At 45.4% G+C, this 12864-nt stretch overlaps 1 protein-coding gene across 3 annotated transcripts in view; it reads right to left on the minus strand.

Moving 5' to 3' along the window:
- LOC147095675 (zinc-binding protein A33-like) overlaps positions 1-11332 on the minus strand; it is a 21276-nt gene extending 9944 nt beyond the window's left edge. Inside the window, exons 1-6 of one of the 3 annotated variants that reach the window (XM_085974718.1) lie at positions 10822-11311; positions 3716-3811; positions 3402-3635; positions 444-466; positions 250-334; positions 127-217 (exon numbers count right to left, since the gene is read on the minus strand). In XM_085974718.1, coding sequence (XP_085830844.1) covers positions 127-217; positions 250-334; positions 444-466; positions 3402-3635; positions 3716-3811; positions 10822-11289 — 997 coding nt within the window. In that variant the 5' untranslated portion in view covers positions 11290-11311. Of the gene's footprint in view, positions 1-126; positions 354-443; positions 467-3401; positions 3636-3715; positions 3812-10821 lie in introns of all 3 variants that reach the window. The other 2 variants (XM_085974717.1, XM_085974716.1) reach the window with 2 other exon arrangements.
- Between the last annotated feature and the right edge of the window lie 1532 nt (positions 11333-12864).

A 12864-nucleotide genomic window follows, 5' to 3' on the forward strand; every position in this document is an offset into this window, starting at 1 on the left:
TCCTTGAGTGAGGCCCCAGAGCTGCTGCCCCAGTGATCTGTACCCAGCAACAGGCAGCACCTTCAGGAGAGGGTGAAGAGAGCAGGACACTACAGAAAGTGGACACAAAGCTGTGAAGTTTCTTACCTGTAGAGATGATCTGTTTCATTTCCTTCCACACTGCATAGAGTAACGGGCCTCGAAACACTGTGTATTTCAGACTTGCAGGCACCAGGATCTCTTCATCTTCGCCTTCCTCTGAGCATTCACTTTCTTCTTTGACTTCATCTTCCTCTGAATCTCGGATTTCATTGTTATCTTCTTCATCTTCACCTCTCTCTGCATCTTCACCTTCCTCACCTTTCTCCAGGTACCTGTTTGAATGGGATTGATTCAGTCACTCACTGCAGGATACAAACTGTGGTCACAGTGTCCCCGTGTGTGGGTTTGGATTGGATACTCACCTTTCTTTCAATCTTTTCAGTTCCTGCAGGAGAGAATCAGAAACATTTTAATAAATATACGGAACTGTTTAAATTGTACAGTTTAATGATGTATAATCAGTGGTTTTAGTAAAATGTGAAGGGATCTGGGTGGAGTTTTCACTGACGGGCTCCAGTGATGTGAAACCACGTCAGTTACCCCCAGAATACACTCGACAGGGTTTCCTCTGCTGCTGAAGAATTTGAAGGTTCACTGATCCTTTCCAACATGTCACTGCTCTCAGGGCCAGTACCCATGGGACTGAACCCCAACATGTCACTGCTCTCAGGGCCAGCAGCCATGGGACTGAACCCCAACATGTCACTGCTCTCAGGGCCAGCAGCCATGGGACTGAACCCCAACATGTCACTGCTCTCAGGGCCAGCAGCCATGGGACTGAACCCCAACATGTCACTGCTCTCAGGGCCAGCAGCCATGGGACTGAACCCCAACATGTCACTGCTATCAGGGTCAACGCTCATGGGACTGAACCGCAACATGTCACTGCTCTCAGGGCCAGTACCCATGGGACTGAACCCCAACATGTCACTGCTCTCAGGGCCAGTACCCATGGGACTGAACCCCAACATGTCACTGCTATCAGGGCTAGCATCCATGGGACTGAACCCCAACATGTCACTGCTCTCAGGGTCAACACTCATGGGACTGAACCACAACATGTCACTGCTCTCAGGGCCAGCACCCATGGGACTGAACCCCAACATGACGCTGCTTTCAGGGCCAGCACCCATGGGACTTGAAGTAAGGTATTAAAATTGGATAACAGGGCAAGACAAACCAGGATTCACTTGCAACATCAATATACAAGGTGGAGGGAATGGGTTAATTCATGCTCGGAGTTGAACAATAGAGGTCTGTAAAATTGTATAAACCCAGCTAAGTTTAAACATGATTAAGGGGCTTCAAACGCTGAGAGATTAAAACTGCCAGAACAACTCCTGGAAAGATTGAGAGAGATAGGTATGTTCGGCCAAGCGAGTCGACACCTATGCACTTAAGAATCTGTTTAGTCTAAAGCACAACAGGGTTCTATTCTTCAAAGTATACTGAGGATTAACTAAAGTGTTTTTGCTTTGCAGAAGTGACCCAAGAGTAAGACAGAAAGTCTGTGGATTGCCCGCTTTGAAAAGAACTGCTATCTTAAGAAAACACTTAGCAGACCGAACCATCTGACCACGGGCAAATAGATGGTTGTAAAGTAATTAAGATGAGGCCCATGGTCACAAGAGGTGACGGGACCAACTGATAACGAAATGTGGGATTTGTAAGCGGCTGGAAGGATGAAATGTCACGGTTTTATAATTACAATTTAACTATAACTCTGTATATGCTAATAAGCTTATCCCCGCCTCTAGGGCAGGGCCTTAATTTTTGTATAACTGTGTGGACTTTGAGAGGCTTGTTGGAGTTGGATTCAGACATGATCTGAAGGCTCTCCTCAGGCCTGAGTGAACCGTTTTGACTTCAATTAGTGGTCTGTCTTTCTTTCAACAAGCCAGTGATGTCGACCTTTTATATCATTTGGTCCGCACTTTGGGGTCTTACATCAGACTGAAGCCCAACATGTCACTGCTCTCAGGGCTAGCACCCATGGGACTGAACCCCAACATGTCACTGCTCTCAGGGCTAGCACCCATGGGACTGAACCCCAACATGTCACTGCTTTCAGGGCCAGCACCCATGGGACTGAAGCCCAACATGTCACTGCTCTCAGGGCCAGCACCCATGGGACTGAAGCCCAACATGTCACTGCTTTCAGGGCCAGCACCCATGGGACTGAAGCCCAACATGTCACTGCTTTCAGGGCCAGCACCCATGGGACTGAACCCCAACATGTCACTGCTTTCAGGGCCAGCACCCATGGGACTGAAGCTCAACATGTCACTGCTTTCAGGGCCAGCACCCATGGGACTGAAGCCCAACATGTCACTGCTCTCAGGGCCCGCACCCATGGGACTGAAGCCCAACATGTCACTGCTTTCAGGGCCAGCACCCATGGGACTGAAGCCCAACATGTCACTGCTCTCAGGGCCAGCACCCATGGGACTGAAGCCCAACATGTCACTGCTTTCAGGGCCAGCACCCATGGGACTGAAGCCCAACATGTCACTGCTCTCAGGGCCCGCACCCATGGGACTGAACCCCAACATGTCACTGCTCTCAGGATCAGCACCCATGGGACTGAACCCCAACATGTCACTGCTCTCATGGCCAGTACCCATGGGACTGACCCTCAGCCTGTCACAGGTGAGAAAGGAAGAAATCTGAGAAGAGATAACCTTTAACCTGAACAAAGAAACTTCTGTAACCTATAGGAGATATTTCGATGGTGAGTCGATTGATGATATATTGCCCGATGTTAGTATGCACTGCTTGGCTTGTAATAACAGTGCAACGGTTAGAGTGATAGGGCAAGATCAATATCTCTCCCTCATTCAGAACCAGGTGCCGGGAAACACAGAGGGATTTCCAGTAGTAATGATGTATAACCCCGGTAACATCTGTAAACACAGCTCTGAGTTATACTGCCGACTGCACACCACAGTCAAACTCGGGGGAACCAAAATCTGTGCACCTCTATTTAAAGATATTGGTCGAGTTGTTAGAGTCAGAGAAGTGTTTAGTTTTAGCGAAGAGTGGACTGCCCTCTCAGCTCTTTACTAACACTGAAAACATAAAGGGACCAGCAGAAGGCTTAATAAGTTGCCTTCACTCTGGTTCCAGTTATACTGCAGCCAGTGTGATGTCCTGACAGTGTGTGACAGTCTCCTCGATACACGGAGCTCAATCCTGACTGATACCCGTTTGTCCTCAGTTATACCACACATTGTGCATTGTTGTGATTGGGTTTGAGCCCTATTATAAAGTGTAGTTTAAACTTACACCAACAACTTGGGAATTGGGTTATAAAGGGTCACCTTGAGAAATGAGATACTGTCTTGCTGCTCGATGTCTACACAAAGGTTCAGTCTGTTCTCCTCAAGTGAGGTCAGTTCCTCTTCAATTCTTTCCAAGTTCTTCTCCATTGGTCGCAGATCTTCCTCCTTTTGTCTCTTCAGCTTGTCGATTAAATGTTTCTCTTTGTCTTCAAGATATCGATGGATTTTGGCAAATTGTGCGGAGATGTCTTGCTCCAGGGATCCTGTGAGTTGCTAAGATGGTGAGAGAGAACATTTAAGCAGCGGGTTGTTAAAGGGTGGCAGTGTTTAAAGGTAACAGCAGTAATACTCACACCCAGTTCTGAAATCTTCCCCTCCTGCTGCCCTTTTAATTCACTTTTCCTTTTCTTTTCATCCTCCATGGAATCCAAGGCCGATTTCAGCTGGTCCTAAAAATTGAATCAGATCTCACCATAACCCATTGCAATGTCTGCTGTTTATTCCCAAACTGTGGGGACAGCTGTTCAGGCTTTTAACCAGACACAAGTAATTTAATACACAATATAAACACTAATGTGGGTCACACAGTCCATGAAAACTGCTAGAGAAACAGTTCCTGTGGGAATTCCAATGTTTAAAATGTCCAAACTTACTGCCGGGACTCTGAACAGCCACTTAATGACACTTTAGTAGGACTTCCAATGTTAATCTAAACAGTGGCCTGGCACGGCTTCATGTTAAAGCCCCACATGGTGCTGGTTATCTTATTCCCCGCAATTCACTCAAAATGCTTTCTGAAAAAATGTTCAGCTGCAATTTTCCCCTCAGTAACTGAAATTTCTAATTTCCAAAATTAGGTTAAAAAAAATTAAAAAACTTAGTTCACAATAACATAATTAAATCTTTCCATTTACTTCTCTTTTTTTAATCATTAAATGCCTTCATTAAAGTTTTATTTGAAGGCCTCAGCTTCTCCAAAAAGCCTGGGCTTGGAGTTGATAGTTTTGCCGGGAGCTTTGATTCTGTTCACTGAACGCAAGCGCAGTGAACCCAATTTCACAGCGAGCATCAATACCGCTCAGTCAGGTCAATGGATGGAATATTTTTCTGCAGCTCGAGCAGTTTCTGCTCAGCTATTTTTTCAAATGAATTGAAGAACAGCAAGAGGAGAAATTTCAGAAGCTTTATTAAGGTCTGCACAGAGCGGGATTAAACCGAGTGGACTTGAACAGAGTGTTTTATTTGGGAATTTGGAAAGAGTGGGAATTCGGAGTTGCTGCTTTTTGTCTGCACTACTTGTAGTGTTTTGTGACACAGGTAGTTATTTAATTTCAGTACCCTCAACTTAATCTAGATCAAGTAAGTAGTCAAGAAACTACACTGTAAACTAAGTTACCTAAATACAAATTTAATTAAATAAAACAAGATCATATAGGGATGGCAGTGCAGGTGGTGTGCCGCAACTGCAGCATGCGGTGGTTTGTGGAGAGCATTGTGATCCCGGACAACCACGTTTGCAGTAAGTGCCTGCATCTTGAGGAACTTCAGCTCAGAGTTTTTGAGCTGGAGTCTGAGGTGAGGACATTTCGGGGCATCAGGGATGGGGAGAGTTACTGGACACTTTGATCCACGAGGCCGTAACACCCCTTTGGTTAGGTAGTGGTACGGGTCTGTTTAGTGGTCAGGGACAAGAGGGTGTGACTGCAACTCAGGCAGGTAAGGGAACCCCAAGTGCAGTGCTGCATGAGCCACAGTCTTCGCCCTTGTCCAACAGGTATGAGGTTCTTGCTGCCTGTGTGGACGAGGGAAAAGCCTGCAGAATGGATGAGCAAGCTGACCATGGCACCATGGTGCAGGAGGCCATTCAAGTGGGGGGAGTGAAACAGAATGTACTTGTGTTAGGGGACAGTATAGTCAGGGGGATAGATACTCTTCTCTGCAGCCGTGATCAAGAGTTCCAAAGGTTGTGTTGCCTGCCCGGTGCCAGGGTTAAAGACATCTCCTCGCGGCTGGAGAAGAACTTGGAGTGGGAGGGGGAGGATCCAGTTGCCGTGGTCCACGTAGGAACCAATGACATAGGTAGAACTAGGAATGAGGTTCTGCTGAGGGAGTTTGAAGAGCTAGGATCCAAATTAAAAAGCAGAACCTCAAAAGGTAACAATCTCTGGATTGTTACCTGAGCCATGCACAAATTGGCATAGGGGCAAACAGATCAGAGGTTTAAATGCGAGGCTCAAAGAGTGGTGTGGGAGGAAGGGGTTTCAGTTGATGGGACACTGGCACCAATATTGGGGAAAGAGGGAGCTGCTCCATTGCGACAGGCTCCACTGAAACCGGCTGGGACCAGTGTCCTGAATAACAAAGGCAGTAGACTAGGGCTTTAAATTAATAAGGGGAAGGATTCAGGAAAAAGTAAATGTAAAAGCAGTGAGAGAAATCTCAAGGCTCTAGCGCAGAATAGAGTTTGGGGTAAAAATAAGCAGAGTTGGTCAGGAAGGGACAGAGAGAGTAACAAAGGTAATAAGGCATCAGTGACTAAGGTGACATCAAGGAAAAATAGAAATAAGTCAAAGCTAAAGGCACTATATCTGAATGCGCGAAGCATTTGCAACAAAATAGATGAATTAATAGCGCAGATAGAAATGAACAGGTTTGAGCTAATAGCCATAATGGAGACATGGCTGCAAAGTGGCCAAGGTTGGGAACTAAATAGTCCAGGATACTTAACTTTTAGAAGAGATAGGCAAAATGGAAAAGGAGGAGGGGTAGCCCTGATAATGAAGGATGGGATAAAGACAGTAGAGAGAAAGGATCTTAGCTCTGACAATGAAGAAGTAGAATCAGTTTGAGTGGAGCTAAGAAACAGCAAGGGGCAGAAAACATTGGTGGGAATTGGTTATCGGCCCCCAAGCAGTAGTTGTAACGTAGGGCAGAGTATAAATCGACGGTTCAAGAAGGTGACTCACCACCACCTTCGCAATTAGTGATGGGCAATAAATGCTGGCCTTGCCAGCGACGCCCAGATCCCATGAATGAATAATAAAAAAAGGAAATTAGAGGTGCATGTAACAAGGGTAATACAGTGATCAGGGGGGACTTTAATCTACATTTAGACTGGGCAAATCAAATTTGCAGTAATAGTGTAGAGGATAAATTCATGGTATGTATGCAAGTTAGTTTTCTAGATCAGTATATTGAGAAACTAACTAGGGAACAGGCTATTTTAGATCTATTATTGTGCAATGAGAAAGGGTTAATTAATAATCTTGTAGTAAAGGGGCCTTTAGGGAAGAGTGACCATAATATGATAGTATTTAATATTGAGTTTGAAAGTGATTCAGTTAAATCTGAAACTAGGGTCTTAAATCTAAACAAAGCAAACTACGTAGGTATGAGGAGTGAGTTAGCTACAGTAGATTGGGAAACTACATTAAAAATGATGATGGTAGACAAGCAGTGGCTAGCATTTAATGAATTAATACATCATTTACAACAAATATACATTTCTTCAAGGCACAAAAACCCCCACAGGAAAAGTGGTCTAGCCGTGGCTAACAAGAGAAGTTAAAGATAGTGGCCTAGAAATTCGGTAGGCTTAGCGCCACTTTTGAGGCGCTAGAGGGCCTAGCGCCGGAGTTATGGCCAGTTTGGAAATTGAGTGGGTCCCTAAATCGGCGTTAGGCCGTTAGCGCTGCGCCGGCACCGATGACGTCATCGGTGTGCACAGCATCCCGGTTGCCATGGTAACCCGCCCGAACTCCGAAATTGACTTGCGGCCGCCTCGCCCGTGGCAGCCGCAAGCAACGTTCTGGCAGAGGTGCCTTACTGGACTTTGCGCCGGCGCATTAAAGGCCCCGCGGCGGCCGGCCGCTTTCCCGCCGGCCGCAGCTCCCTCCCCGGACTTCCCCCCCGGGACAGATGCAAGCCCGGCACTTGTCCGAGGTGCCGGGCTCATTTTTACAATGATTTTCGCGGGCCGCGGCCGGGTGCAGGCAGCTCCTCCTTAAGGGAAGGAGGAGGCCTGCATTTCCCGAACCTGCCGCACCGCAGCGGGCGCCGCAGCGCCGGAATAGCGCCGCAATTCAGCGCGTAGCGCCAGTTTTCAGGCGCAAACAGCTTTCAGCAGCCGTTTGGGCGCAGAACTAGTGAATTTTTGGCCCGCCCAGCGCGACTTAGCTCCGGCACTAACTTCCGGCGCTAAAGCCGTCGCTGCGCCAAAACCCAATTTCTAGGCCAGTATTAGATCAAAGGAAGAGGCTTATAAAGTTGCCAAAAAGAATAGTAAGCCTGAGGATTTTAGAATTCAGCAAAGGAGGACCAAGAAATTGATGAAGAAAGGGAAAATAGAATATGAGAGTAAACTAGCGAGACATAAAAACAGACTGTAAAAGCTTCTATAGGTATGTAAAAAGGAAAAGATTAGCGAAAATAAATGTGGGTCCCTTACAGGCTGAGACAGGAGAATTTATAATGGGGAATAAGGAAATGGCAGCAAAATAAACAAATACTTTGTGCCTGTCTTCATGGAAGACGACACAAAAAACTTCCTGGAAATAGTGGAGAACCAAGGCTCTAGCGAGAATGAGGTACTGCAAGGAATTAGTATTCGTAAAAAAATAGTACTGGAGAAATTAATGGGACTGCAAGCTGATAAATCCCCTGGACCTGATGACCTACATCCTGGGGTTTTGAAAGAGGTGGCTATAGATATACTGGATGCATTGGTTGTCATTTTCCAAAATTCCATAGATTCTAGAACGGTTCCCACGGATTGGAAGGTAGCAAATGTAACCGCACTATTTATGAAAGGAGGGAGAGAAAATGGGAAACTACAGACCAGTTAGCCTGACATCAGAAATAAGGAAAATGCTAGAATCTATTATTAAGGACGTGGTAACAGGGCACTTAGAAAATAATAATATGATTAAGCACGGATTTATGAAAGGGAAATCGTGTTTGACAAATCTGTTTTTTGAGGTTGCAATTCGCAGAATAGATAAGGGGGAACCAGTGGATGTGGTGTATTTAGATTTTCAGAAGGCATTCGATAAGGTGCCACACAAGAGGTTATTAAATAGAATTAGGGCTCATGTGATTGGGGGTAATATATTAGTATGGATTGAGGATTGGTGAAAGGACAGAAAACAGAGTCGGAATAAATGGGTCATTTTCGGGTTGGCAGGCTGTAACTAGTGGGGTGCCGCAAGGATCAGTGCTTGGGCCTCAGCGATTCACAATCTACATCAATGAGTTGGATGAGGGGAACAAATGTAATATATCCAAGTTTGCCGATGATACATAGCTAGGTGGGAATGTACGTTGTCTATCAGTTCCTCCCTTTCATTAGAACCTATGTTCCCCGACATCTTTGGGAGGTTATTTGTGTCCTCCTTTGTGAAGTCAGAACCAAAGTATGTATTTAATTGGTCTACCATTTCTTTGTTCCCCATTGTAAATTCCCCTGATTCTGACTGCAAGGGACCTACGCTTGACTTCAATAATCTTTTTCTCTTCACATATCTATAAAAGCTGTGTGTCAGTTTTTATGTTCCCTGCAAGCTTACTCTCAATCTATTTTCCCCCTCTTAATTAATCCCTTTGTCCTCCTTTGTTGGATCCTAAACTGCTCCCAATCCTCAGGTTTACTGCTTTTTCTGGCCAATTTATATGTCCTCTGCTTGGATCTTATGCTATCCCTAATTTCCCTTGTTAGCCACGGTTGAGTCACCTTTTTTGTTTTATTTTTATGCCAAACTGGGATGAAAAAATTCTGTAGTTCATCCAAGCGATCTTTGAATGTTTGCCATTGCCCATCCACCATCAACCCTTTGAGTGACATTCCCCAATCAATCCTACCCAACTCGCACCTCATACCATCGTAGTCTCCTTTATTTAAATTCAGGACCCTAGTCTCTGAGTCAACTATTTCACTCTCCATCTTAATGAAGAATTCTATCATATTATGATTGCTCCGCCCCAAGGGGCCTCGCACAACAAGATTGCTAATTAATCCTTTCTCATTACATAATACCCAGTCTAAGATGGCCTGATCTCTAGTTGGTTCCTCGACATATTGGTCCTGGAAACCATCCCATATACACTCCAGGAATTCCTCCTCCACAGTATTGTTACTAATTTGGTTAGCCCAATCTATATGTAGATTAAAGTCACCCATGATAACTGCTGTGCCCTTAATGCACGCTTCTTTAATTTCCCGTTTAATGTCATCCCCGACCTCCACATTACTGTTTGGAGGTCTATATACCACTCCCATTAACGTTTTCTGCCCCTTGGTATTTCTCAGTTCTACCCATACAGATTCCACATCATCAGAGCTAATATCCTTCCTTTCAATTGTGTTAATCCCCTCTTTAACCAGCAATGCTACCCCACCTCCTTTTCCTTTCTGCCTATCTTTCCTGAATATTGAATACCCCTGGATGTTGAGTTCCCAGCCTTGGCCACCCTGGAGCCATGTTTCCATAATCCCAATCATATCATATTCGTTTACCTCTATTTGCGCAGCTAATTCATCCACCTTATTACGAATGCTCCTCGCATTAAGACACGAAGCCTTCAGGCTTGTTTTTTTAACGCTCTTAGATCTAAGCCTATATTCTCTAGAGTTTAGAAGAATGAAAGGTGATCTCATTGAAACACACAAAATTCTTACAGGGCTTGACAGGGTAGATGCAGGGAGGATGTTTCCCCTGGCTGGGGAGTCTAGAACCAGGGGTCACAGTCTCAGAATAAGGGGTCGGCCATTTAGGACCAAGATGAGAAATTTCTTCACTCAGAGGGTGGTGAAACTTTGGAATTCTCTACCCCAGAGGGCTGTGAAGGCTCAGTCGTTGAGTATATTCAAGACAGAGATTGCTAGATTTTTGGATATTAAGGGAATCAAGGGATATGGGGATAGTGCAGGAAAGTGGAGATGAGGTGGAAGATCAGCCCTGATCTTATTGAATGGCGGAGCAGGCTCGAAGGTCCAAATGGCCTACTCCTGCTCCTATTTATTATGTTCTTACAAAGTTTATATTGAGTAATTTTTTTTAAACAGCGAGGGTGTGTGTGTAAAGGCGAGAGTGTGAGCTACAGACCGAATCCCTGAGATTCCTGAGGCTGGGAAGAAAATGTCTGGCTCCCATAGGGTGAGAGGACACTGGGAATACTGAGAATGGTGTGAGCAGCCGCCAGGAATATGATTCCCACAGTTATATATAACAAATATTGTAATGTAACTGGCTCCCTTTAGTTATTTAATCTAAATATTGCAATGAAACTGATTCCCTATTATTATTTAATGTAAATATTGTAATGAATCTCTTGCCCTGTCGTTACTTTATTTAAATATACTATAATGAAACTGATTCCCAGCTCTCCACTCCCTCTATCCCACACTCCACACCACAGCCTCCAGGGTGAGAGTTGAGGAACATCCCCTCCCCTGTCTCTTTACCTTGTACCGGCTCACTGCATCCCGGACCGGCAGGAACCTGTGGTTTGAATGTGCGGGAGAATCTATACAACTGACACAGATCAGAGTCTCATCCTCCTCACAGAACAGCACCAGCTTCTCACCGTGTTCCTTACAGTGAGACCGCTCCTTCTCCGTGTCCCGTTTCCGCTTCTCCTCGTGTTCCTCACAGTGAGACCGGCCCTTCTCCAGCTTCAGGTTCAGCTCCAGCTGCCGAGCTTTCTCGGAGAGATTAGCCAACACCCTATTACTGGTGTAGCTTCTCCCGGGAAGAACCGCCCGACATTCCGGGCAGCACGCGGACTGCTCCTGGTTTTCCCAACACTTCTGGATACAGGATTTACAGAAGTTGTGATCACAGTCCAGTCGCACTGGCTCCACAAACAGAGACAGGCAGACGGAGCAGGTTAAATCCTCAGTCAGGGTGAAGACCTGTTTACTGACGGCCATCTCAGTTGCTGCTCCTTATTCTGTCGCTCACTTTACTTTCAGTTTCATTTCCCTCAATTGTGAAACTCACTTCACAATCTGTCCTCTTAAAGGGACACTGTCATCAGGCAAAACTGTCTGACAAATCTTTACTTCCTTGAATGTCAAACATATAAAACACAAAGGCACCAACATTATTGGGCCTGGGGGTGTGGATTGAGGATATAAATCTGGGTGAGGGCTGGAATTTGGGCTGTGAGCCCTTCCATGGTCATACAGTCATAGAGCCATAGAGTTATAAAGCACAGAAAGAGGCCCTTCGGCCCATCGCGTCTGCGCCAGCCATCAAGCCCTGTCCAATCTGTTACGTCCGTGTGTAATTGAGACACGGACTGCAGGAGTTGGTTATAACAGGTGTTTACTGAGTGGAGACAAAACTGGAACTACTATACAAAGTTACTGCACAGGCTTATATACAGGGGTGGTCACTACTGGTACTGCAGTATACAGGGGCTGCATAATATAGTTCCTTCTTCAAAGTACATACACTACAATTCCTCCCCTTTTAGCTAAATAGTACATAACATTCGATTAATAATTAAATAACATATTTACAATTACAGTTGCTATATACATTAGCTGAAGTTAAGCAATTATAAATTCAGTCTTTGAGGAGGCTTCCTGATTCTGTCTGGATAACGCCTCTTTGGGGTATCAGGTTCTTCTGGCAAAGTTGATTCGGGATCAACGTCGTTGTTTGGTTCGTCTGCTTCCAATATCACAGATTCTGAGGTAGATGCAATTGGTACTTCGGTTTCATCACCAGGTGTATCGGATTGTGGTGTGGATTTGACGTTTTCCAGTGACTCTAGAATCTGGTCAGCGTGGCGTCTTACAATGCTCTCTCCAACGTCCACGGTATACATTACAGGTCCTTGCCGTGTGCAGATCGTTCCTGGCTGCCATTTCTCTGTGCGGTAGTCCCGGGCCAAAACTGGTTGACCTATCTTAAAACTCCTGGTCGGCCTTTCATTCATATTCTGAAACTGCCTGTTCTCCACATCTCTTCTGATGTTTGGCTTAACCAAATCCAAGCGGCATCGTAGTCTTCAATTGAAGAACATCATGGCTAGAGTTTGGTTGGTAACCGCATGTGTCGCATTCCGGTAGGCAAACAAGAAGTTATCCACCTTGTGTTGTAGAGGTATGTCTTCATTACACATTGCCTTGATAGCTTTCTTGAATGTTTGAACGAACCTCTCAGTCAGTCCATTGGTGGCTGGATGATATGGGGCGGATGTGTAATGCTTAACACCATTGTTCTTTAAGAACCTCCGGAACTCTTCAGACACAAACTGTGGTCCATTGTCAGAGCAAATCTGTTCAGGCAGCCCATTTCTGGTGAATATGGTTCGTAAGACTGTGATAGTTTTTTCTGTGGTGGTTGAGGACATTTTTATTACCTCTGGCCACTTTGAATGTGCATCCATCGCAATTAAAAACATCGAGTCCATAAATGGACCAGCAAAATCAATGTGCACCCTTTGCCATGGAGATGAGGGCCACTCCCATGGATGTAGAGGAGTTTGTGGTGGG

The sequence above is a fragment of the Somniosus microcephalus genome, unplaced genomic scaffold, assembly GCF_052327205.1.
Source record: "Somniosus microcephalus isolate GS21.2 unplaced genomic scaffold, FLI_Smic_1.0 unresolved_chr1, whole genome shotgun sequence".
NCBI lineage: Eukaryota > Metazoa > Chordata > Chondrichthyes > Squaliformes > Somniosidae > Somniosus > Somniosus microcephalus.